Here is a 26,992-nt window from a genome sequence, read left to right on the forward strand (position 1 = left end):
CAAGTTCAGTCTGAGAGGAGAAGAGGACTGACAAGAAGTTTATCCTGAAGATAAAGCTCTTCATTTTGCATTTTTGCAGCCTCCATCCACACTGCCGTCCAGACTGGAGTATGGTCTGCCGTCCCTGTCATCCCTGCCGCTGATGCAGGCCGTCACCATGATCTCCCAGTACCCTCTGGCCACCTTCCTGCCCTGGCCGGCAGGGCCCAGCCAGCACTGCCTTGACCTGGACTGCAGCTTACTGCTGGAGGGGGAAGGAGGTGTCGCCCTGCAGAGGTACCAGCCTCGTTCCCCGGAGAGCAGCCCACGCCACTGGGTCAGTACAGCACATGCAGTACACATGACTGTCAACTCCCCTGTTTGTTGAAATCAGTTTTTTATTTATTCCTGGGAAGCACGGGTACTTCCAGCCTCCTTAAACAATCCGGCAGATGTTGGCCTTCCTGAATGGCCTTCCTGTGACTTTCTTTTGTTTGGAGTCTGTGAGGTGTTGTGTTGTTTGGAGTCAGAGGTGAGGCGGCTAGACTCAAGGATGGAAATGGAAACAGGAGTAGCTGAGAAAAGAAGCGTGGAATTCTAAACATGAGATATGAGTGGTGTTTTCCACTGTCCCAAGGTCTGAGTTGGATGTGTTTGGTGGTTGTGAGAAAGTCGAGGATGGTGATAAGAAGAGAAAAACACGGGTGTAAGTGCTGCTTGTGTCTGCACATGAACAAAAACAGCATTTGTCTGCAGTTGAAGAGTAAATCTGGGCAGCAGCTGCAGTCTGACTGGTCACATGGGCAGCTAACAGGTACATATCCTGTGATCCTGCATCCCAGAGGTGAACAGTAACTATAGGTATATGTTGAAGCCAGAAACACATTTAGCTTATTGATTTGTAGAATTGAGAAATTAATCAATCAACTGGTTTGTCATTTGCAGTTTTTCAGTTCCTCTGTTTGGCATCGAGTCACTGAAATTTGATGCAATAAGTCGACAGCTCATAGTGCAATCACACACACAGTAACCCTCGGTGGCATAGACGGGAGGACAGCTGACCTCTTGTGAAAGACAGTAATTCACATTTACTGTACTGTATGCATGTGTGTGTGTGCGTGCTTGTGGGTTGCTGACTCGTCAGAGTTCGCAGAAAAGCCATTATTCACTTTACTTTAGAACCTATAGTGATTTAATACGTGTCATCTGAAATCTGAGAATTACAAAAATGTTGCTCATTACGCTTTGTGTCAGAAAACGCGCTGCTGTTAATTAGTCTCTTTCTGATTCGTTTGTAACGTCGCAGATTCCTCACAACAGAGCGATTACCAGAAAACAACCTGCATCAACAGCTCATTCCAGATCAGCTTTAGCTGATTGTTTGCACGTGCGCATTTGTGGTATTGAGGCTAAAGTGAAAATAATTGGGTGCCTTGAAGCGACACATACACATTTAGTTTGCATTTCAGTGGTGTCTGGAAACCTGTTGAACCATCCTCAAGCAAAGAACTGAGGCCTCTCATTCTCCAGTGCTGATAGTATGAAGAAAATTCCCCAAGAGGCAATAATTTAGCAATCAAATCCACCCATATAATTACTACAAAAATAATCTAATCTCTTAAAAAAAATCAAATCTATGAAGTGGTCCTGGAGAGCACTCCAACATATGTGAATAGAATCTGTGTGGTTTCAGTGGGAGCTGCTCAAGGTCTGAAAAATATAACAATTAAGCTTGAAACCAACGTCATACTGCCAAAAACTGCAATTCCTCAAATGGCCACTTGAGGCTGTTCCTAAAAGTGAGTCAAACCCCATAGACCCCCATGTTAAAATGTACAACTTTAGAGCAGAAATAAACATGTTTACAGCCTGGTTTTGGTCCTTGTGGCTATTTTCCCCATTTATGACAACTGTACAGGTGTTAAGTGAATGAATTTATATGTAACTCATTTGTTACCTCCGCCAAGGAGGTTATGCGATCGGGTCCGTTTATTTATTTGTCTGTCTGTGTCCGTGTCTGTGGACAGGATTTCTCGGAAACTACTTGTCGGATCTTCATGAAATTTTCACCAGAGGTGGATCTTGGCCCAGGGAAGACTCCATTCAAATTTTGTGTTGATCCGGATAAGGATCTGGATTCTGGATCCGGATTTAGATTTTCCCACTTCGTATCATTTCTTCCCTTGGCGGAGGTCAGAAATCTCGGATTGCTCTTGTTTGAACTGCATTATGGCTTAAATTTATGCAGAACACTTTGAGTGACAGGTTGGTACATGTCCATAGTCCGCCTCAGTTCCGCTCACATTTGACCTCTTTGGTCATTTCTGGATTAGCCAAGAGTTAAAAGAAATCAGACACTGCCAAGATGGTGACTCACCACAATAAGCCTCAAAACCGCTGTTCACGAAACCTATGGGTGACTCAGAGGATTTGTCCATCTTCGTATACAGTCTATGCGTTGAGGACTAGTTTGAAGTTGGGTGTTTTGAATTGGAAAGTGAGTTTACCAGACCTCTAGACAAGTCTGAAGAACCACGGCAAGGCCGTGCAGTCATTTTGGTATAGCAGACAAACTGCAATACTATAGTGTGTTTTACTGTATGTGACGAACCCCAAAAAACATTTTTCCCAACATACAATCATTGGATAAGTACAATGTTGCATTAAACCCAGGTTTTCTCAGGGCAGATGTCAACACGGACTATCAATAATCAATGAAACTAAAAATAAAATTAAAAAAAAACATCAAAATTTTTGAATCACACAAACTACATTATAAATATCAATTGAAATGCTTTTGTTAATTTATGTTTAACATGTCCCTAACTAAAAACGATGCTGCTGACAGGCCTTTACTTATGATCTAATCCCAATCAGATAGTGCTTTAAGCTGGATGTTGCTCAAGACCACAAAGACGTGACTATGGATCAAGAGAAGCAGCTGCATTAGAGTCAAAGAAGTGCATTTTTAAAATTAATCTATTTCAACAAGAATCAAGCAAACAAAATAAAAAGACTCCTGATAATAGATACTTGTCCACATTTATAATCAGTCCACAACCCTGTGAAATTACTCTTCTTAGCATCTGAATTAGATTTATTCAATACAAAAACATATGAAAAGCTTAGAGCAAAGTTTTGAATCCCAGTCATATGTACGGGAAGCCAACATGAACTCTCCTCACTGGATGGCGGGAATCTTGCTTTCACGTGTTTCCTACATGCTTAGCTGAGAAGGACGCTAATGTGCATCCTGTTTGGGCCCAACATTGCTTAAGGGTGCAGAACATTTGGGTTCCTCGGGGCTTGGAAAACCGTTTTGGTATATATAACACAAATCCACTTTAATTCTAATGACAGAAGCATCTCAGATCCAACTCTGAGAGAATGAGAGAAATGCTTGCAATCGTGTTGCATTGTGGGCAATGTAGTTGTCATGTTTTGAAAAGGAAGAAGAATATGTGTGGGGAAAATACAAAAACTGATTGCGATCCTTCTTGTAACAATCCATTGTGAGTCTGACAGTTTCATAGCAGCGCAATAATGAATTTTGAATAACAATTCGTGCACAGTATGTAAATTTCCACAAGATGTTTGTCAAACCGTGGAGCTTGGATGCATGTTTTGAGTGTGGGAAGATCATCTTCCTCGCTGCTGCCTATCTGACATCCTGGCTGATGTGTCGCTCCATCCTACAGCACTGTTTCCGCCAATTGTTTGGACGGTTAAGGAGACTGGAGGTTAGATTGCAGACGCTCTCACTCAGGTTACACGCAGCAGCTGCCAAGAGCTCATCCTTGTGACTGCTTTTTGTTGCTGTGATTGCCCCCAGAGTTGGAAAAGAGGCCAATAAAGATTTTTATATCAACAACCGAATACTTTCCATAAAGTTATGTAAAGGCCAACAAAGCCATTGGTTTCATAATAACCACACATAAAGTGCTGATGCTTGAGTACTGTTTGCTTCCTCATATTGTGACAAATCTAGCAATCTTGTGTTAAAAAAGCTGAACAAAGTCTAAATCTGTTGTTTTAAGTCCATCAGCGAGCATGTGCTGTGCTCAGAGGGCATGAACTTTGCCTTCACTGTTCTTGGGTGTTTCTCACTCACCTTTCAGCTGATTTACATGAGGTTATGAAACTATGCCAGCCATAAAGGTGGAGACAGGACTGATTATTTCTCTATTATCGCCCTGCTGCGCAGTTATTGACAGCTGTCAGGTCCACAGTTCAGGTCAAACACGAGCAAGCAGCGCTGAGGTGTCAGAGATTGTCAGCTCACACAGGAACATACACGATTGTTCCTACAGGGGAAGGGATGGACCGAAAATAATGATACTAAATGACAAAAAAGTAACTTCACAATGAAATGCATCTTTTAAATACAAGAATTCAAACGTAGGACGTGTTTTTGTAAGAAGGATTAAAGGACATGACTTGGTATTTGGTCCTTGCTGCCCAGAACTGCATCTCAACGTCTCCACACATCGCAGTGAGTCGTCAAAGTACATTTTACTGCTTCAGCTTCATTTTAAATCTGCAGTTTTCCTCCTCTTCCTGTCTGCCATAGAGCAATGTCATTAAGCACCGGCTCTATCGATATAAGCTCCAGCTGAGGGAATATGACCACCCGCTGTCTTACAGTAACCAGCAGGGCAGTTCAATAACCTCAGCTGCTCGTTCACTGGAAAACACAGAAGTGACTCTATACAGGGGAAACCAGGGACAAAAGAGGAGGGGACGGAGAGTTTCGATGATGCCGTGTTTTCCATTGAAAAAAAATAAGAAAGCTGAGGCAGCACTCCTTCTTCCTCTTTCTTGTCTTTTTGAACAGAGAAGTGCACGTTTAATGCTGATGCTCTGTGACGTCTCAGTATTTCCATCCCGAAAGCTTGGACTCGGGCTTGTCATGTGTTTTGATGACTTGACAACGATTTCAACAACTTTGTTATTCAACCGGATGGGTCCAGTTTTTGTAGCTTTTGACCTGTTTTCTCTCTGAATTTAAGCTGACACACAACTGGAGGAACACCAGTAAGGACTGATAGTACCAAAACACAAGCAGAGGAACATTAGGGAACTTGGGTTCATTATTATCAGCCCTTTTTTTTTCTCACATTGCTGCCAAAGCTGCCAGATCTCTATTTCCCCCCAAAATCCCGGCTTCTGTCGTCTTTTTTTTTTTAATTATTCAGACAACCACTCAAGATGGTGTTTACGTGCTCTACTGACCTCCTGCGTGTCAAGTTGTCTGGCTGCCCGAGGCTCTGTTGAGGGTCATATTGTGATCTTGGGCTTAATTAGGCCACATAATAGGACTGGTGTGAAAAATCAATACTGCAGGCATTGTCCCTGTCACACAAATGTGTATCCCAGGAGCAGGTTGCACAACTGGGGCAGAAACTCATCACAGCATATGGTAGTGGGAGTGACTGCGGTTGATGTGTGTGTTTAGAAGTGGGCTGGTATGAAGGTCAGTGTGTGTGGTTTTGATGGTTTTGCAGAAGTGTGTATGTGTGTGGGAAGGTGCCTCCATCAAACACACTAAATACGTGCTCTATTCCTTTTCCCGCTCAGGCAGCATTAGCCAGGACGCATGACTGGGATCAAGCTGGCATTGTGATGTGTGTGTGTGTGTGAGAGAGGAGGATTGTGAGTGTGTGTGGCATTAGAGTGTAAAGCTGGGGGGCTGCTGGTGTTCAGTTATTAATATGAGCGGTCAGCACTCACACAGTCTTTAGGTCAGCAGATTACTAACAATAATAACTCTGCTGAGGTCACAAACTATGACAAACAAAGCGGTCCACTAACTTTAGAACAGGACATATATCCTGTATTTGTTTAAGCTAAAGAGCAGGATATATTTTATGCGTGTTTTAACTTGATGTGCCCTGAATATTGGTGTTATGGCAACAGTGTGGTTCATGCATGTTTTTGTGCCACAACAGCTGCAGCAACTGTCCCTTTTTTCCTGTAGTGTGTGCTGCTGCATGTATCGCTTGCACAGTTTCATTTCCTACAGTGCTTCACACTTCAGCACTGCAGACGGCATCATTATATCACTTCAAAATAAACACCAGAAATGCAGTGGAAGGAATGCACCTCTCTCAGACGACCACATGAAGTAAAAGGCCAGAGCTTAAAGCAAGTGTGACTTTGCACATTCACATGTGATGAATTTACGGGCTGCTGTGTAGTTGGGTAGTCTTCCAGTTAGCTTTGGCGAGGCAGCAGTTGTCACCAGCGTGCTACCGCTTTGACTGTGTTGTTTTTGTTGCATATGTGACAACTTTAGGGCTGCATGTATCTGCTGGGCAACAGATGGTCCTGCTCTCATTAGCAGGGGAAGGGAGGCAGAGGGGTGGGGGTCAGACAGACAACTAAGTCCAGACCGATTGATTCAAGGCTTAGCACGGCTTAGATGGGGTGCGGGGTTCGAGTTTGGGGCCATGTCGGGGGAGGTCGTGCAGGGATTTCTCTCATTTACTCTTCTAAATGCATGGACACCTGAAATCACCTTAGCAAGCAGCATCTGAGTCATCGTCGCTCTTGAGTGGATTATCCCTGCTTTAGTGCAACGGTCCAGCCGACCCCATATGGAGGCTGCAGCGGCTGTAAGAAAACAAGCTTGTCTTTAAAGTTTGTGCAGCTTCAATTAAAAAAACTGTGATAATGAAGCACCTGGGATGGAAAAAAAACGCTCTTTCCTGAGGGCTGTATTAGTTTAAAAGTGCAGTGCAAAGGAGGAGGAGGAGGAGGAGGAGGAGGGGTCTCTCGTCTGCAGCTCTGGACTTTTACTGGAAACTAATGATGTCACCCATCCAGAGAAAGAGAAAGAGAGAATGAGAAAGAGCTCAACAACAAGCCGGGACAATAGATCTGAGGGGTGCAGAGGCATGACATAAGAGAAGAAGAGGGAGAGTGGGGAGGCAGACACAGCTTTAATGTGAGTGTCTGAACAAAGGGGGCACTTGAGCGAAGACGAGACAGAAACAGAGAAAGGAGAATGCAGCTGTGTGTTTTTATGAGAAATGACCCAACATGTCCGCTTTGATTGTGGTTACCAGCAGAATCCACTCATCTGCTGATCTGTCACCTCGTGAAACCACGTAAAAATGTGCTGTTAAGCCACACCGATTGTCTTATTTGTAGATTTTTATTGAATTAGAACAGATTATCCTGCAGCATAAATCCAAACCTCTTGTGTGTGTGTGTTTTTTTTTTGTTTTTTTTTTGTTTTTTGGGCCTGGTCTGACTAAACCTCTGCTGACTCTGGATAAACACAGCGGTTTATGAACTCTGCCCTCTACTGGGAAGCATGCTTTGGAAACACAAACCCACCAACCGCACACAAACACACAGCGAAAGGCAAGTGTGATAAGCTCATACATCCCTGTGCACACATGAGAAACATGCATAATACAAGAAGAATGTTCAAACAAGAAAAAGAGAATGTTTGACACGTTTTGGCCCAGATATGACACCGGGAAAGATCCTCTCAGTTTTTAATTTCACGCAACCCCTCTCGGCTGAAGGCTTCGTCTGAGCTCACAGCTGGTACTCGTCGTCTGCTGGATGAAACGAAGAGTCTCCTCTTCTCTGTTTACTTGTTTCCAGCAGAGAGGAAGAGCGGGACGTCTCTATTTCCGGTATGAAATGACGAAACGGATTTTTGCTTTGGACACCAAGTGCAAGATGGTGCGGTTGCATCACGCTTGTCTCCCCGCCAGTGTGGATCTTCTCAGTTTCTGGCTGTGCTGTGAACTCTCCCCCGTCTGTCTCTCACAGCACAGATAATGTCCTTTCAAGTTAATCTCGACAGCGCACTACACTTTCTCTGATGCATGACCTTCTTATCTATTAAGCAAACACAGGAGACATCGCACATGCAACCCAAGATCCTCCCAATTACTGTCGCCTGTGAGTCTGTGGTTTGGTTCTGTTTTTTTGGTACCGTGATACTGTGTTGGTTTGTCCTGCTCTATCTGTTTGTGTTAGATCTCCTCTCCTCTGCTTCTCATTGGTCTGTTTTTACGACCAGTGCTCCAGGCCAGAGAGGCTTCGCAGCCAGTCAGGTATGAGGACAGCAGCCTCGGTGGAGTCAGGAGGCTGGAGGCAGGAAGTGGGAGATTTCCTGGAATGTGCGTTTTTCCCCACTGTGGTGCAATAACAGAGCCAGCAGCGCTCCTCCTGCTTTTGTCCACTTTTTGTCGGCTGGTACTGTCGCTCGGTGTTCTGACGGAGGAACAGAGAGAAGAGAGCAGTCGGGAAGCTCAATAATGGAAGGAATCTATTCTAAAAAAACTTGTCTGCCCTTGTCGAGGGCTTTCCTAAGTGTGATTACGTCATTAGTCCCCCATTAGAAAGGAAAATTTGGAATGAGGAATTGCCTGTGTGGCTGATGGGCTTTTCAAACACAGCAACCTTTTGAACTTTTACAGAACATCTCCTGCTCAGATAGAGACATGCAGTTCAGTTACTTTGACTTAATTCACAAATATAAGGATGTTAAATTTGAGATCTTTGTGCTTTCTCTCACACTTTTGCTTCATTGCTTTTTTGATGGCTGCTGTATTAACTTTAAAGACCCTGAATATCAATTTTTACCATGTGAACATATTTTTAAGTCGGTATTTATATACTCGGCATCATATTTTGAGCATAATAAACAGTAAACATTTCCATCTTGAAATTCCAGCATATCAGTGACAGTCTCAGAAACATTGATTCAAGCTTCCAGGGTTTTATGCAGAACAAACTTAAGGAACCAATCCTGTCAGCTTGCAGGTGGAACTTTCTGTATCATTCTTCTTCTTCAGAATAAGTTCAAATGTGTGTGGTTGAATTGCTCCAGTATTGCGGTTTGTTGAGTTTTATGGTCATTGAACAGAGTTGGAGGTGAGCTGATGTGCTTCAGTTGCAGTTCATTTTGAGCAGCGGGTGGAGCGAGATGCTGTTCACTTTTACCATATGGCCTTTTCTAAAATGCTGCTCTTATTTTTTTACAAGTTCTCTGTGTTTTTATGGGACCTTACTGGTTTTTAATTTGAATAGTTTTTATCCAATTTGTCTTTACTGGAGTGCACTTTGTAACTGTATGTTTTATTTAACCATTTTGAGGCAGGAAGAAATTCTTTTATTTTGGAAAAGAACTTCCTAATATGTAATCTTAATGCACAGAAATGACATTTTAACGGTTTAATTAGAGACTGGTTTTGTAGTTTTATATAGGAAACATCCCGTGAAAATGAAATGCATTATATACAACCAGGAAGTAAAAATGGAAAAGTATCTCCATCTCAACTAACTATATTTTTAAATGCTGATGCGTAAATTAATCGGTGATGACCTTCCATTATTATAATGTATAAAAATATAAGATTATGACAGTTAGACATGGTGAATTCTGCTTAAAGAGTATATAGTTAATAGTTGACACTTTGGAGTTTCTGTTGGATTAAACTAAGAATATTTTTGTGCATTTGAATGATATGTACTGGTAGGTGTATTTTTTACTTTTTACCTTTGGATTGAACCAGGATAATGATCTCCTCCTGCTTCAGTCTTTATGCATGACCTGCGAGTTTTAGCCTCATATTTACTATACAGATAAGACAGTGCAATTAATCTTCTCTTGTAACTCTCGACAAAAAAGCAAATAAATGCATTTCCCAAAATGTCAAACTATTGCTTTAACTCGGATTTGCCTGAAAGGATTTGGATTGACCTGGACACTAAACAGCTCTGACATTTACAGATATGTGGCTTTTAAAGTTTCTGATGAAGCTTAAACTACAGAACAGGCCCTTTATGATGCTAATGGGGCCCAATGGACCCAAGAATAAGAGCATGAATTTCTCATTTTGATCCCAGGTTGAAAGATGCTCATGTGCTCATCCATCAGACCGAGCAGCAGATGTCACATTTGTCAGACGTCTTGTTTGCACTGAGGTATGACATCAGTCCCACTGTGAGACCAACACTCCGATCCCCTCGGGGCCGAGCTGGAGGTCACTTGGGGTCGCAACCTTCCCACTGCCCCTCTGGGCTTCCCAAGGGTTCCGCAGACCCAAGTGGACACCGGGGCAGCTCGACCTGGGAACTGGACACCGGCCAGATATGCAGCGTGATAGAGAGTGAGCAAGAAGACAAACTGATACTGTACAGTTACCACACATGGAGAACCACCGACCGAGATGTGCTTTAGGCTTCCCTGGCCTTTCTGTGCCCTTTAAGCTGAGCTTTGAGGGGGCGGTGAAGCCAAAAAATGGGCATCTTGTGTAGTGTGTGATGGCCAGTGACGCTGAGTGTGACGTTTGGGATACGTGTCGGTGTTATGGGAGCCGGAGAAGTGGGCAAGAAGATCACGTCCTGTCACAATACTGAAAAGGGGGCCATAGTAGGTTTAACTCCCACTGAGCCAGACGACAAGAAGCATCACAAGATTGGATCACTAGTTTGGCATTTCATCAGCGGAACAGATTGACTTGTAAATGTATGAACCGCTGCTTGCTCACATTTGGTATATGTTTACGGTACAAAAAGAGCCCCTTACAGAGCCGACGTTTGATTCATATCTTCCCGTTTATTCACACAAGTGGGCTGTTTGAGTACGTGTGTGGACGCATTCACAGTGGAACAGTGTTGCCCATTCTCACACACTCAGCCTATTCTCCTCTGCTGTCACTGACAATGCACAGTGCTGGTGACGGCATCCGCAGCCTTCCTTGTATTGTCCCACGCAGGCCGCAGCTGCTCTGCACACAAAGCTATAGAAACCACAGTTCATCACTTTGTCCAGTTACACAACATCTGTACGTGAATGTATGTCACTATATTCTATATGTCAACTGCCACTGATGTATACAAACTGGTTGGTAAACCGTAGCCATAAAACTAGGAGGTTACAGTAATGAAAACCTATGAGATGGAGTTATAACCGGAATCTGCAGCCTCCGTTAACTTCACCTTTATAGTGAACTACCTGTGTGGCCATCAGCTTTACTGTTTTGGTTCATTTTCTCTGCTCTTATAGCAAACAGTTGTCTTTTTGGTAAAACAAAAACTCTAGAAAACAACACTTTATTTTACTTCCTCACGACAAAATGGTAAAGAGACACTGTAAATACTTAGCTTGTCAGCACAATGGCCGCATCTGGAGTTGGTGGTGACCAAAACAGAGCTAAAAGAAGAATGAATATTGAACTTTAACATTCATTACAACTCCAAATTACTGATTAAATGAATATCTGTTTGTCTGTTTTACTGTGACACAGTAAAATACAAAACATCCAAGACATTAATTTCCCTGAAATAGAAATTTTGTATACTTTAGATAACTATTTTATTCTGTTTTCCTAAATGTAGTTACTATGTACACTTAAAATATTAGATTTTTTTTGATCACTTGGGGGATTGAAAACGATTTGCAAAACAACAGAAAAAAAACATTATCCTTAATTTTGAGTTGTAATGAATGTTACACTACAATATTGACTCTAAATTAAGGATAATATGGAATTTTTTTGTTTGCAACCTGTTTTCATTCCTCCCAAGTGATCAAAAAATTAATTACAAAGTAATTAAACTAAGGAAAATAGAATCAAATAGCTATCTAAAATACAAAATTTCCATATTGGGGAAATGAATAGCTGTTACATTCTATTTTCCTTAGTTTAATTGCTATGTAAACTTAAAATAATAGATTTTTTTAAGTTTACATAGTAATTAAACTAAAGAAAATAGAATAAAATAGCTATCTAAAGCATAAAAAAATTCCATATTGGGGAAATGAATAATTGTTTGTCTGTTTCATCCAAGACATTCATTTTTGTTTTCAAAAAGAGGCACATAATTTCATATTTTCCACCTAAATATCACTATTTATTAATAATTATGATTTGACGTGCATATTCTAAGTACAACTTTTATGATGGCATAAAGACAAAATCAATAAGAAAAAAAACCCAAAAACAACATCACAAAGAAATAAAAGAGTAACAGTCCACTTTATGTTGACAAAAAGGCATATTTTTAAAGTACAAATCATAAATACATCCCTATTGACAAATTTCAACCCCCCATGACCCAATTACAAAACCTACATTTTGTGTGAATTAGGAAGGAAAGAGATTTTTGTTTCCACTGTATTGGAGAATTGCGCAAACCGAAATCACAACCCTGCGTATGAGTGCGCGTATTGTTGTCACTGTGATGAAAGTCGGACAAAAAACCCGAGGAGGAGGAGTTTAAACGGGACTGTTGTGAGTGCAAGTAGGAGGAGTTGGGTCATTCAGTAGAAGAGAAGAGAGCTGCTGACAGACTGAGGAGGCAGATTTGGAGTTTAGAAAGGAGCGAACCAAAGTGTGTGTAGTGAAGGAGAAGAAATTTTTGTAGCAGCGAGGATCTGGGAATTTATTTTTATTCCAGTGAAGGAGCGCATATTCTTCTTTCCTTGTCGGATTATTCCCGAGCTCTGATGCTGTCCCCGGATCATGAAAGAAACGCTCACCATGAAGTTCGCCTGGAAAACTAAAATGGTAAAAACAAAACAAAAAAACACTCGTGGTTTACCCCCCCTCCTCTGTTGTTTGTGGTTTTGAATAAGGGGGAAGAAGCGGGGGGAGGAAGGTTAAAGAGGGAAACGGGGGAGTGAGGGGAGGAAGGGGGGTGTTTGGAGGCTTGGGAAAGTAGCGGATAACGGGGGAAAAGAAGAAGAGGAGGAGGAGGGGAGGAATAGCGGGTTGAACACTGAGTTTCAATTGTTTTTAAGCTTTAAATCCAGTTTAACCCACATAGCCGGTGCCTAAAAATGACGCGTAAAGTTTGGAAACGTGTGGAACGGGGAGGAGAATATGAAAGCTCACGCTAATCCAGACAGTGAATGAAGTCGATCCGTTCATGATCGTAATGGGTATAAAAACTTTTGTGTGTTAGTGTGGGCCAGAATAAAGAAAAAAGGGAACAATTGGGGGCCATCGCTGTTTCTCCAGGAGGCCCCAGCTGCTTTCAGGAAGCCCATCAAGCAACAGATCAGCGCCAAAGATTGACCTCAGCTGTTGTTGTTGTCTTTGGGAGTGTTGTTTCACGTGCATCTGATAGGACTGATATGCAGATTAGTAGTATTTGAGCACCACTGTTCTCCCTGTGCGCCTTTTTTTTTTGGAGCATCTTTCGTAGAAGAATCCAAATTACTAGAGAGTAAACAGCTCATCTCCTGTTTACACCTCGCCCAGTGTCATTTGGTTTGCTGTGCCCTCTGTAAGCTCATCCCATCCACATCCACTGGGACTGCTTTAGGTTTCCATTTTCATGCAAACTCACTGCACCCAATAAACCCCTCACTTTAATGCACAAAGAGCTTTCCGCCCCCTTTTTAAAAATCTGCTCTGACAAACATCTCCAGCTCACAAAAAGCAGGCTTGTGTGTGCAGACTGTGAACTCAGCAGCCCAGGCCGGCCAGCACAGAGACCTCCCGCTATTGTTTTGGGAGTGTGTGGACTGCATGACTCATGCACTGATGTATTTATCTGTCTCTGTGCCAGCCAGCCAGCAACAGCAGCAGCCAAAGCAGAGAGAAAAGGGAGTGAGAGACATGTTGTTGACCATAAGATGAGATGCAGTGCAGCAGCATGAGATGTGCATGTTGACATGTTTCAGGAACAGACATCTTGCTGGTTTGCTTGTTACATTCCCCCTTTTACTCCTCCTCTCCTTCTCTTTCTTTCTCTGTCTTTTTTTTTGGGTGCCTTTCTTTTCATTTCTGCATCACATGTTTCTGTTCAAGCCCAAACACAACCCAGACATGGCCGAGCGCCACCGGCCCTCCAGGACCGACCATTGAGCCTGCTAACGCCGACTCTGAACCTTGATCTTCTTTTCTGGCGGTCCTTCTGTTTAGGGAGCAGCGTGGACTTTGCCATCACTGAGTTGTGTAAATGAAAGTGGGGACAAGTGAAAGTAATCTTGGCCGCCGTCGCCTTTTGTGTGTGCGAGGACTTGGCCGTAATAATGCAGTCGTGGTGTTTATATTTGGCCGGTGTCTCTCCTTCACCGTCTCTCTGCCTCTGTTTTCGTCTCCTTGTGTTGATGTCTCAGCAGATCTCAGCCTCTGCTTGCAGACTGTCTCTGAGCAGGAGTTTTGTATTTTCATTTCTCTCTGCTCCCTCAGTTTGTTTATGTGCTCTGCTCTTTGCAAGTGATTTACAACCAGACACGGCACATATGAGTCCGTGGATCCATTTAGTCCTGTGAGCCGATTTATATGTGGTTGTGCTCTTGTGGCACGGATTTGTAATCAAGCTTTTATAATTAGACAGACAGATATATCAACAGAGAAGAAAAACGATGCATATTCTACCACTTGGGTGTTTGTTCAAGAGACTTGACCCACTCTGGCTCTTATCTGCAGCTTTTCAGAAAGCTGTCCAGCTCTGACTTCACCCTCAGAGAAACGGGGACACGGTGAAAGAGATTGATAGGGAATAAAAGAGGGAGTAAAGAGAAGGAGGGAGGAAGGGAGGCCTGGCTGGCTGGCTGCAGTGGTGGGGGTTGGGGAGTTGGTCATTCTTGATGTTTTACTGCACTTCAGTCCTCCTTTTCCTAGTTCGTTTGAGTGGTTTGGTTGTTTTTTTTCATATTCTTCCTCCTGCTTTTCACATATAGGTCATACCTGATTGTTAAACTGTTGAAATGACACTTGTGGAACACTTGTTACCTCTGCAGCCTGTTGCTTTTTTACAGGAAGCTGTCATGTATTTTTAATCTCTTCTGTATTGCAGAGCTCGGTGCAGGACTGGGGGGAGGAAGTCGAGGAAGGAGCCATCTACAACGTGACACTGAAGAGGGTTCAGATTCAACAGGCGGCCAACAAGGGAGCAAGATGGCTGGGGGTGAGTCTGCCCTCAAAACACAGAATCACAGCTGATGGAGCCACATCATGCTCAGAAAGCAGCAAATGTATACAAAAACCCTGATGCTTTTCCCGCTTTTGCTCTATAAAATGTGAACCCCAGGATTTTACATGTGCAAATGGTTAATAAAAGCAGCCTAATTTGCTGTGTTTGGAGCTTTAAAAGCAGAAAACCTCATGTCTGTTGTCTGAAGCTGCTGTTTTTTTTTCCCCCACTCACAGCGCTGTGCTCCACCGGGGCTGTTATTGTTTTAACATTTGAGCTGTAAATCTCCCAGCTTGGACAACACCTTTCTAGTCGCCTGCTGAAAACCAACAGTTTCGCAAAGAACCTGGACTGTTTAGCCAAAGCATGTGATTTCCTGACTTTCCCAGCTGCCAACAAAACTGCTGGTTCCCTCCGTACGGTGTTTAACGAAATGCTGGTGTGACAAAAAAAAAATAGAGGAGCATTAAAGGCTTTCCCTTGAGTTGTGCATTCTTTTTCACTGGATATGAGGCATTGCTGCTTCCTCCACTGGCCTGTTTATATCAACATAATAAGATGTTGTACAGTGTGTTATTATGCCGCACAGAGGGGCCAATTAGGGGATTTATCCTTGTGAGTTTCTCAGGATTTTCCTTTGTAAGAAAAGTCGGGATCTTGCTGCGTTGTTAGCCTCTTTGTGCCTTCGTTGTTGACATGGGCGATGGGATCTGGCACATAATGAAGAAACAGATAACAGCCCAGAGGCCAGAAGACTTGTATTGATGTATTGACAATGGCTTAAGAGCTAATTAAAACAATCTGCATACTTTATACAGAGCTTTCTATTGAGTGGAGCAGAATGGAGAGAATTCCCCCATTGAGATATCACTTTATTTACCGTAAACAAGTCAATTGTGAGCGAACAAAAGCAGTTGGAATCGGTGCAGCTGTGCATTGTTCAAGTGTGTGCAGCAGGACTTGGCCTCGCGTTTTCTTGCGTTGTGAATGTGTGGATCACCTCGCAGAGATAAATAATGCTGTGTTATCTGAGGGGAGTGGTGGGAGAAGTCGGCCTTTGCTGCTGTCCTCCTCTCTGTCTGGAGGGACGGTGGAGGAGGGGCCTCGGCGTGATTAAAAGCAGATTGGAGCGTTTCCTGTTGTAGCGTGCTCGCTTCACCAAAGCTCTCTCTCTCTCCCTCTCTTCTGAGTCTGTGCCACCTCTTCTGCTCTCTCCCACCTCTTCTGCTCTCTCCCAGCCTGTTTTGTAACCGCTCGCTTCTTTTTCCATGTAGACACAATAGTCGGACACATCTGGAGAAATCAGAATCAAATATAGGTCACGATTGTCTTTGCGGTTTCCTCCTTCCCTCCATCGTTGTTGCAAAGCTTTAAACCTACTTCTACTCACCTGAAGTGTTAAAGTTCACATTCTCTCACTGAATATAGAAGATGACAAGTTAAGCAATGTGAAGTGCCATAATTTAGATATGCAATGCTTGCTTTTGAAGCCAAAAAAAAGCAAGTGAGATTGTAAAAACATGTTTGTGTTTAGGCGGAGGGCGATCGCCTGCCTCCCGGCCACACGGTGAGCCAGCTGGAAACCTGTAAAATCCGAAGCATCCGTGCCGGAACGCTGGAGCGTCTGGTGGAGACGTTATTGACAGCGTTCGGAGACAACGACCTCACCTACACCTCCATCTTCCTCTCCACCTACAGAGCCTTCGCCAGCACACAGACTGTGCTGCAGCTACTGCTAGACAGGTGGGCTGGAATGAGGCGTTTGGAGGTTGATTCAGATACGAATGAGCTGAAATAATGTCTCGAATGTAAGACGTGATGGTTTTAACTCTGTTTTCTGCTGATTTTCTGTGGCAGATATGGATGTGTGGAAGAAAACGAACATAATGCAGACAGATGCCAAAGCTCTGAAACCAATGGAGCCATTAAAAAGTGAGTTTTATACGTGCATCACTATGGATCCAACGATTAATTTGTACTATCTGTCCATGTGGTGAACTTTTTAAAGATAACACTTGAATAAAGTCCATCTATTATTGCCAGCTCTCTTAAACATCTCCCTGCTGTTTGTCTCCACAGTGCCTTGGCTTCGATCCTGCGTGCCTGGCTGGACCAGTGTCCCGAAGACTTCCAGGAGCCTCCAGACTACCCATGTCTCCACAGGCTGATGGACTACCTGCGCAAAGCTCTCCCAGGTTCAGAGGCTCTCAGACGGGCGGAGGGTCTCCTGGAGCAGCTGCAGGGTCAAGCCAGCATGGACGACACAGAGGGTACCTTTTTGATTTGAAACTCTTCTTCACGCATCTTTCAAATTTGATGACTCTGATGGAGTTAAATCAGTTTTGTTCGCTGGTCTGCAGCTGGTTTCCACGGCAACAGCTCTTTCTGCCTGGGGGAAGAGGAGGAAGTGGAGATTGAGGTGCAGGAGGACTTTCTGTCATTTGAAGCCGACCTTGTGGCTGAGCAGCTCACCTACATGGATGCGGTAAGTGAAGGAAAACGAGATAAAAACACACCATTGTGACGTTTCTGCAGATTCCTAACACCGTTTTTTTTTAACTTTGTGCTCCAGCTGCTGTTCAAAAAAGTCGTACCCCACCACTGCCTGGGCTCCATCTGGTCTCAGAGGGACAAGAAGCACAACAAGCACAGCGCTCCCACCATTCGCGCCACCATCACCCAGTTCAACGCTGTCGCCGCCTGCGTGGTCAGCACGGTGCTGAAACACCGACAGATCCGACCCCACGTCAGAGCGCGGGTCATCCAGCGCTGGATAGACATCGCTCAGGTCGGTGGAACATCCAGACTCGCACAGAAATTCATAAGATCTTTAAAAAAACTTGAACCAACTCATGATTGCCCTACGTTTCCCTTCTCACAGGAGTGTCGAATACGCAAAAACTTCTCATCCCTGCGAGCCATTGTGTCGGCGCTGCAGTCCAATCCTCTGTACCGGCTGAAGAGAGTTTGGGCCTGCGTGCACAAGTAAGCCTCCAATCTCTCAGCTATGCAGATAATCTCAGCTGGTTTCGATAGAAGAATCAGCCTTTTTTTTTTTTTGGGTGGAATTCGAGCAAATCTTGTTACGGTTTGTTTTGCACGTGTATTTTAGCTGCCATGTCCAATCCCATTAGCTGACATGACTCTGTTGCTTGTTGCAGAGACAGTATGCAGACGTTTGAGGAACTCTCGGACATTTTCTCCGACCACAACAACTACCTGACCAGCAGGGAGCTACTCATGAGGGTGAGTCCAAACTCTGCTGTCCATGAGCAAATTTAGATTACCGTCACAGTTGAAAGTGAGAAGCTGGTGGAGATCCTGAAAACATTCGTTCATTGGCTGGTTAGAATCTCGAGGACCGAAGCTATTTTTTGCGTTTGCCCTACAGGAAGGCACTTCAAAGTTTGCCAGTCTGGAGAGTTGTGCCAAGGAGCACCAGAAACGAACCCACAAGAGGCTGCAGCTGCAGAAGGAAATGGTGAGCCAAATACTGAGAGCTTTAATGCCAAACAAATGGATCTTTTTCAAAAAATAAGGAGCAACAGTGGAGCTTTATAATTTTAAACAACACATTCCTCCCATGCAATGTACTGTAAAGCGAATCCCAGCCTCTCCAGGATGATGAAGCCACATGCTTAGCTTTGTTTACTCAGTGTGCCGTGCGCTGTACTTCACAAACCCGCCTTGCCATCTGTGAGGACCACAGTGTAAATAAATATCTGACTTTTACCATCACATCTCAGTGGATTCACTTAGTTGTTTCTCCACAGGGAGCGATGCAAGGAACGATACCCTACTTGGGGACTTTCCTCACTGACCTGACCATGCTGGACACGGCGCTGCCCGACTTGATCGAGGTAAAGAAAGAAGAAAATAAAGCACCTGCTGGTTTGTGTGTTTGCACTTGTGTGTTTCGATATTGGAGGGCTGCGAATTTGCACAGCTCCAGAGATCAGAGAGTTTTGTGTGTGTAACCGCTGTCAGAAAAACCGGGGCGTAAGTTTCCATGAGTGCGTGAGGAATTTTTGTCGGAGTGGTCCACCTAATGCTGTTTGTCTAAGCGGCCGCTGGTATGTGATGTCCTGAGTCTGACAGCCTGCTCTTTGTGTCCTACACAGGGTGGTCTGATCAACTTTGAGAAGAGACGCAGGGTGAGTGCAGCTTCAGTCCACCTCCTGTGACATGATTACAGCATTACAATCACGGTGCTTGAAGGTTAAACTCTGCTAACTTTTGTCTCTGCAGGAGTTTGAGGTGATCGCTCAGATCAAGCTGCTCCAGTCGGCCTGTAACAGCTACTGTCTGACTGCGGATCCGGCTTTCCTGCGCTGGTTTAAGAGCCAGACTCAGCTCAGCGAGGAAGAAAGGTACTTCACTCAGAATACCTTCTTTCTTGATTGCACCCGTTAGATAACGAGCAAATCAGAGCATGGTCTGCTGGATCTGTTGTTCGCACACAAACGCATAAGAGACGCTTCTTTCGCTCCTTTTCTCATCGCCTCTCCCTGCTGATCTTGTGTCATGTCTTTACTCCCTACTGGTCCATTGTATTTGTTGCTTTTTTCTCAGTTTCTCCCTCCTTCCCTTCTCTTCGTCTCACTGACTTTCTCCCTCACTGAGCTCTTAAAACCACGTCATCCAGGGATGTTTTGTGATGCTCAAGGTTTACTACTGATGCTTTTTCTTGCAGCTACGCCTTGTCCTGTGAGATTGAAGGTCTCGGCGACGGCAGCCCAACTTTACAAAAACCTCGGAAAAGCATGGTGAAGAGACTCAGCCTGTGAGTACATCCCGAAAATGGGCCCCTAATAAAAGAGTTCCATTTGCAGGATGCAGTTTCTTCCCTTTTTGCATCGATGATTCCAGGCACCAGAGTTGTGGAGCCTCTTTATTTCACTATCTAATAATCCGCTTCCTCTACTTTCCAGGCTGTTCCTTGGAACAGACAGTAATTCAGCCAGTTCTCCAGTCAGAGAGACGCCACGTTCGCCTCCTACTGGCAGCTCAGGGGAGAGCATGGACTCGGTCAGCGTGTCCTCCAGCGACTCCAGCAGCCCTTCAGACAGCGAAGGACTCGCAACCCCGACTCACAACTCCGACTCCCAGCAAAACAAGGTTGGCTACAGCCCAGTAAAAAAAAAAAAAAAAAAAAAAAAGGTTTGTGTAGAGAGCATGAGATAAAAATCTAATCCTTAAAACTAAGCTATACCTTACTGCAGTAGCTTTATAATGAATAATTAATGCAATGTTTGATATTAAAAAATAAATCTACCATGAATTTAAGATGGTGCACAACTTAAACTTGTGTGTGTGTTTATGTTTTAAAATTTTGGCACAATTACATTGCAAATTAACTTCATTATTGTGATGATTTAGTGTTTATTGAGTTTAAGAATTTTTATTTTTAGATTTTAGTGTAAGGCAAGAAGTTTTGATACTGCACTAGTTATTAAAATTAACATTTTGTGTGGAATTTAGAGAAAACCCTTGTATTATTGGTTACATTCAGCTGTTTAAAATCAACTTGTATGTTAAATTTATTCCAAACAACTTAAAAGTTGTAGATAGTACTTAAAACCCAAATTGGCACTGGGGGTTGAATACTTTTGGTTGCAGCTGTAAGTTGGCTTCTCAATGTGGAAACCATTTTACTGATGAAGGTCTAAAATCACTACATTGCTTAGAAATGTGTTTTTGCAACTTACACAGTGTGGGGGAGTTTTTATTAAACTTTTGGAAACACTCGTCTCTCTCCTACACACCTGCCTCATAAAATAGATGTGAAGAGTTCCTTTGCTGTAAAATACAATTAAATTACAGCAGTGGAATTAGCAAGTGTCCAAAAATCTAAACAACATAACTAATTTGCACATATTTACTCTAGTTATTGATCCTGAAAATCTAATTTCATGTATCGCCTCTACCTAATCTAAACCTTGTAGCTGCAAAATAGATCAGATTACCAGAGATTCAGTGCATTTGTGCATGAAAATGATTAAATAATAGTATATTTTTCTGATTGTTTTTGTCTGTGTGTCTCCTCAGCTATCAGAATCCTCTTCCTGTACTTCACTCCACTCCATGGACACCAGCTCATCGACAGCCAGCGTCTCCATGACTCCCGCCTCACCCCCCCTCCCCGGACCTCTCTGCACTCACAGACGCTCCGTCTCCCTCACTCCTCTGTCTCCCAGCTCGCCCAGTCAAACCCCGGCGTACAACATGCAGGCCCAGGACGCGTGCATCATACGAGTCAGCCTGGAGCAGGGCAACGGGAACCTGTACAAGAGCATACTGGTGAGTAAACACGTCGTATTCCTCAGTGAGGCGCTGCAGAGTTTCACGGAATTCATGTTGAGCTCTGTCTGACGTGATGTGTCTGTTTCCTTAAACAGCTGACCAATCAAGACAAGACGCCGGCTGTTATTTCTAGAGCCATGGCGAAGCATAACCTGGAGGTGGAGCCTGAGGAAGGCTACGAGTTGGTGCAGGTCATCTCTGAGGAAAGAGGTGAAAAATGCTCTTTCAGATTGATTTTTTTTTTTCCATGTAGAATTCATGAATCATCTGAGATGATCATTTTCTGTGCATGCAGACCTTTCTTCTTACATTTCAGACAGTAGCCTGTAGCTAAATGTAGACTCTGATTCCAGTTATGATGTTTTGTCACAGTAGAATTCCAGTCAGATTCACAGTAACAACAGCAAGCAGATGTTGGTGCAGCAGTCACTTTAAAAAAAATCTATAACACACAATTTATGTATGTATTTAACTAACCTTGACTAGACTTGTTTAGGCATGAAAGTACAATGGAAGTCTTGCCATAAAAAACATAAAATCCCAAAAAACAAAGAGCCTATAATAAATCAGCTCAAATACAAGAAGTGTAAAAGCATTCATTTATGAAGGAAAAATATGTGTAGCTGTCCAAGTACACGTTAAAGTCCAAATTAGCTTTAATCGATCAAATATATTACAAAAACAATCACAAAAAAACATCACACTGGACTGAGTTGGATGATAGACCCAGTGTTAGAACCAACTTACAGCACCAGGACCAACTTAACCAGCAACTATTGCGCAAAAGCACGGCTAGTTAAAAGAATATACTTGCGAAAATACTGTGCATAATGAAAAATACACGTATAAAAATTAAAAACAAGCATTAAGATGTATAAAACCTCCATAAAAATTCAATAAACCTTCAACAGGGCTTTTTCCCCTTTAGGCTAAAGGATGGATGATTCTAATGGATTCTGAGAAAAAAATGCACATACAAAAACTCAGAAATATACACCATTATTTAATCATTTTCATGCACAGTTGCACTGAGTCACTGATAATCTGATCTGTTTTGCAGCTACAAGGTGTGAATTAGGTGATGGAATTGTATTTTATAGAGAAATTTGCATCAAAAAACAGCAAAGTTGCTCAAGTTAAATAGGTCTTTTTTGGTAAATGTGGTGTTTACAGTGACTCGGTTCAAAAAGTGGTCAATGGCTAGAATAAATATGAAAAAGTCTTATTGAAGCTCTGAGAATCTACACAGACATATGTACCTACTTATATTAGTTTTACATCTTTTTTCAGACTTAAACTGCAGTGATCTTTGTATTTCTGTGTACAAGCACACCGCTGACAACCAGCTTTTTCTCCCTTTCTTTCAGAGCTGGTGATTCCAGACAACGCTAACGTCTTCTACGCCATGAACACCTCGGCTAACTTCGACTTCCTGCTGCGGGTGCGAGGCTCGGCGGGTCGGCCGGTGCAGCTGCGTAGCCGGTGTAGCTCCACACTCCCTCGCACCCAGCACCGCTCCAGCCTGTCGCTCAGACTCAGCAAAGTCACACTGTGACCCTGGACTGCAGTGAAGCAGCAGTCTGCCCTCACACCACTAACAGGTTCAACACAGGCCTGGATGGTGGACGGATGGATAGAAGAAAACGGCTCCAGATGATTCCAGACGGATCAGAACGAGCTCTCGGACTCTGTTTGACTCTGAACTGTGCCATCCCTTCGCCCAGCCTTAACATGGAACATTAATGTGTAGTGCGACTGCTGTGATTGACTTGTGATGCCTGTGACGGAGTGAAACAGCGACCCCAAGTGGCCTTCACTCTTTACAACAACAGAGTTTATTTGCACATGTTGTGGGAGCAGCCAAACTCCTGACCTCGACAGTATTCTGAACTTTTTGTCCTGTGATGTCTGTGTAGCTGAAGCTTTACTTTTCATGGCTGGCGGACTAGAAGGAGAAGCTGCCTTTCTTTGCCTTTATTAATGAACAAATGGACCTCCTAGCAGTATTCTGAATGATATTAACAAATTGACAGGAGCTGTGATGTCATTATTTCCCCCCGTCAGACGTCTTTTACCAGCTATGTCTTGCTAGTGCACAGTTTGCACAGTGTGTGTGTCCTGGGCCCCCTCTCATATTGTGAGCTGTGTGACGAATGCAGCATTGGCGTGCATTCTGATTGGTTCCAGTACTTGGTTTTATCAAGTCCTCGACAAATATAGAAATGGCCTTACCTGCCCTGTCTTTAGGGTGTACAGATGCAATACGGGCTGCTTTCTGCTCCAGGAAGATGCTCCTTTAAACCTGGAAAAAATAAGAAAATAAAATTGTATAAGAAAAGAGAAGATGAGTGTATCTTACTGGAATGGAAAGCATCGTGTATCTCAGACTGATGCGTATTTGTACCTCTTTGCCCTTCATTATATGAACTATAGAGTTGCACTTGTCAGTTGGTAGCAGATGCCAATGGGATGTGAATATGGAAGAGGTTTACTCCCTCTTCACTAAATGCTATTTTTGTTTGTAATTGTTGCTTTTTATATGTTTTTTTTGTAACACAATTCAGGCCAGAAATGACTGGATAGTGAGAGAGGAATTTTTAACATCAGTGTTAATTAATTCACAGTGTCATAAAAAGAGAGAGAGAGAGAGGGAGAAAAGCCAGTGCCAGATTTTACTGTGATACATTTCATTTCATTATACGCTCAAAAGCCAAGACACCTCTTCACGCTGTAAACTCCCATCTGTTTGGCTCATCTTCTCGTTTCCAAAAACCATCATAGCTTCACAGCAACGGACATTTTTACCAACAAACCTTCATATTTTCAGTATCTTCTTTCTGTTTCAGATCCTGCATGTTAGTAAAACCAGTTAATGCGCCTTGTTAATATTGCAGGACTGGGAGCAGTGGTTCACTTTAGCACTAATGCTAATGACCCTCTGGGCCCAATCATGTTTCTCCATGCAGCACCTCACTTTAAACTGTTCTCATACATCACTTCCTGTTCTCCACTGCCAAAGACTCTTACTCTACCTGAATGAATAAATTATTATCATTATTATTATTGCATTTGCCTTCTGTGTTTTGATTTCCTGCAAACGTTTAGATTCTTAAAGAGCATCTACATGAACGTGCTGAACAAAGGAAAGCAGCTCTATGTACGTTTGTCTTTTTACCCTTGATGGACAACGAGCTCGGCCCTGTTAGGACTGACATTGTCAATAAAAGGACCCGAGCCTGTTCTGGATGGAGCCCAAGTTATTTTGCTGAGTGGAAGACATTTCTGCTGACTTGAATAGAGCAGCCATGACCTTCCTTTCCTGAAACTGGGTTTGGTGTGCTGGTCAAACGTTTTTTTCCGGGAATTCAAAGGAAAAACATGTCTTTGACATTCAGAGGATTTAATTCAGAAACTCAAAAAAAACAACAAAAAAAAACGACAACTTATTTTTATGAGCTTGTCAAACACAGGAGAATGCAAATGAGGTTCACTGTCACTTTGAGAGACAAAAGACATTCTTACGCTGTAGCAGGTGATGGGTAAGTATGAGTTGAATTTGTGGATTTCTTAGATGTGCTTCATTATTTCGAACACTCACACAACCAGCGGGCAGAGAAACTAAACTGAATAGAAGTAAAAGAAACTAAAGGCCTTGTAGTTTCAATAAAACTCAAACAAGAAATCAAAGAGCCTACTGAAGATTGTTTCAAGCAATTATTGTAAGAGAGACAACACGAAATGAAACAAAAAGACCAGTCAAATTACATTTGTGCTTAGTTTACTTTTAAGTCTATCTTAGAGCGGACTGATTTGAGTCTTAGATTTTGGAAGAGAAGACATTTTGGCGAATCGTCACTTTAGTACGGAGATTGAAAGGGCTATTTAAGAGTTGAGGTTTGCTTTTAGGATTCAGATTGGATTTAGATTAGAGCATTGGCAGATCTTCCGTGGGGGCACGGGGAAGTGGTCCCCCCTGTGATCTGATTGGCCACCCCGTGCCACTCCCCCCCCCCCACCCCCCACCCCAATATTTTCGTTGGAAATTTACATTACTGATACTCCGATTTCCGACGCTCCTGAACGCATCTTCGTTGTCCGACTGCATCTGAATGCACCAATGACGTTAGTTTGATCTTCTGATTGTATTTGGTTTGGTTTGAAGAAGCTTTGAAGAAGTTTCCTGATGCCTGAGGAGAAGACGAGCAGCTTTGTACCTTTGCGGTAAGAAGACTATGGCCGTTTCTCAGTACGTAACTGTCCGTACCTGGTTCTCACGTACTCATGAAACATCATCATCGAGACTGCATCAGACTAGACTAGTGAGCATAGATATGAATCAGTAGATAGATATATATCTATAGCTGCAGCTACCAGTGGACAGGAGGGTTTTATTGGAGGAAGTCAGACACAGTCACACAGAGAAACATTAGAGCTCACACTGAAAGTGTTTTGGACAGGATTTATTTTCAAAGCTACATGTGTGACGGTAATAATCCGTGCCAGAGCAGCCCTCATTAGCACTTCCGCTAAATCGGCTAACTTCCGCTCACTCCAGGGATGCTGTTTTCGGTTCATAAATACAGAGAATATGGATTAATTTTTCATTTGGGCAGAACAAAGACAAGAACAAAAATATTCAGAGCGAGAGGAGCAGCTAGCTAACGCTTATTACAGTTTGATTTACATTTTCAAAGTCACATTTTTCAAATCATGTAATTTTTCCGTAGAATAAATCACGTCTTTTATTTTGTCAAAGAACCCTAGAAACGTTGTTTGTCCGTAATTCCGCTAACTTGTCTGAACGTGGGCTGCAGTTCCCGTTATTTAAGCATCAATATGATGCATAAATGCAGATGGACTTCATATATTTCACTATGCAGACATTTTTATTGATGTCCAGTATATTTTATAGACATACACATATTTGATAGAAATATTGCAAATGGATTTCTGTTTCCTCATAATAATTGAGTTAATGCCATTAAATGTTCATCAGTGATTCATCTTAAGTGTGAAACTTTTACTTTACAGCTTTGTTTTTTTAAAAATGTTAGTCATTTTAAGGTAAGACATTAAAGGATGGTTTTCTTAGATAAATTAATTTAAGGTTGAATTGCCTGAAATCATTCAGTCAAAGTTGTGTTTCTTTCAAATTGAAATATCTCGAATTAATTAATACAGCTCAGTCAGTTACATTCTAGATTATTAAGAATTCTTATTCAGTTTAACACTAGATGACGTATCAGTTCACTGAGTATTTCAGAGCCTGTTTTTTATTTTCAAGTATCTGTATTTAAAGTTATATAATTAAAACATAATTGCAATGAAATAGCAGCAACATAAATGACCAAATATACAAAGGAAGTGCAGCTGTTTTAATATAAAAAAATGATCTATCAGTTGGAACATGGTGAAAGTGCAGCTAAAGCTAAGTTAGCGAAACTACGGATAAGCAACGTTTCCTTTTACTTCCAGAAAAAAAGCCTCATATTTGCTATTTATTAAAAAAATCACTAAAAACAACACTTCCACCAAGTTTGTTTTAGTTTCTAGTATTTATCGGTGGAGCAGCAGCACATTTTCCACAGTTTTACTGTCTGTTGTCTTGTTTTAATCAGTTTTCAGTTCAGTAATTCAGTCCTTCGGCTGATTGGACCAACAGACACTGAAGGACTAATAAAATAATAAATGATAATTTACTGATTGGTGCCGGTTTTAATGAACTTTATGTTCAACTTCAGAATCAGATATGTGAGCAGTGAACCCCAGGAGTTGGTGGAGTTTATTTGTGTGTGTTGACCAGAGAAGAGAG

General features: G+C 42.6%; 1 protein-coding gene across 2 annotated transcripts; it reads left to right on the forward strand.

The window, feature by feature from the left end:
• On the forward strand, positions 1 to 24,243 carry rgl1 (ral guanine nucleotide dissociation stimulator-like 1). Of its 2 annotated transcripts, none has more exons than XM_022205014.2 (18): positions 1 to 316; positions 14,761 to 14,871; positions 16,412 to 16,620; positions 16,735 to 16,809; positions 16,957 to 17,147; positions 17,238 to 17,362; positions 17,450 to 17,665; positions 17,759 to 17,862; positions 18,039 to 18,123; positions 18,269 to 18,358; positions 18,651 to 18,737; positions 18,999 to 19,031; positions 19,126 to 19,247; positions 19,571 to 19,660; positions 19,809 to 19,995; positions 20,926 to 21,177; positions 21,276 to 21,390; positions 22,548 to 24,243. In XM_022205014.2, the coding sequence occupies exons 1-18, from the start codon at positions 143 to 145 to the stop codon at positions 22,733 to 22,735; spliced, it is 2,454 nt and encodes an 817-aa protein (XP_022060706.2). In that variant the 5' UTR covers positions 1 to 142; the 3' UTR covers positions 22,736 to 24,243. The 2 variants fall into 2 exon arrangements, with proteins under 2 accessions (XP_022060706.2, XP_022060707.2); XM_022205015.2 differs by lacking the exon at positions 1 to 316 and adding an exon at positions 12,245 to 12,518.
• Positions 24,244 to 26,992: the final 2,749 nt, after the last annotated feature.

The sequence above is a fragment of the Acanthochromis polyacanthus genome, chromosome 4 (genome assembly GCF_021347895.1).
Source record: "Acanthochromis polyacanthus isolate Apoly-LR-REF ecotype Palm Island chromosome 4, KAUST_Apoly_ChrSc, whole genome shotgun sequence".
NCBI lineage: Eukaryota > Metazoa > Chordata > Actinopteri > Pomacentridae > Acanthochromis > Acanthochromis polyacanthus.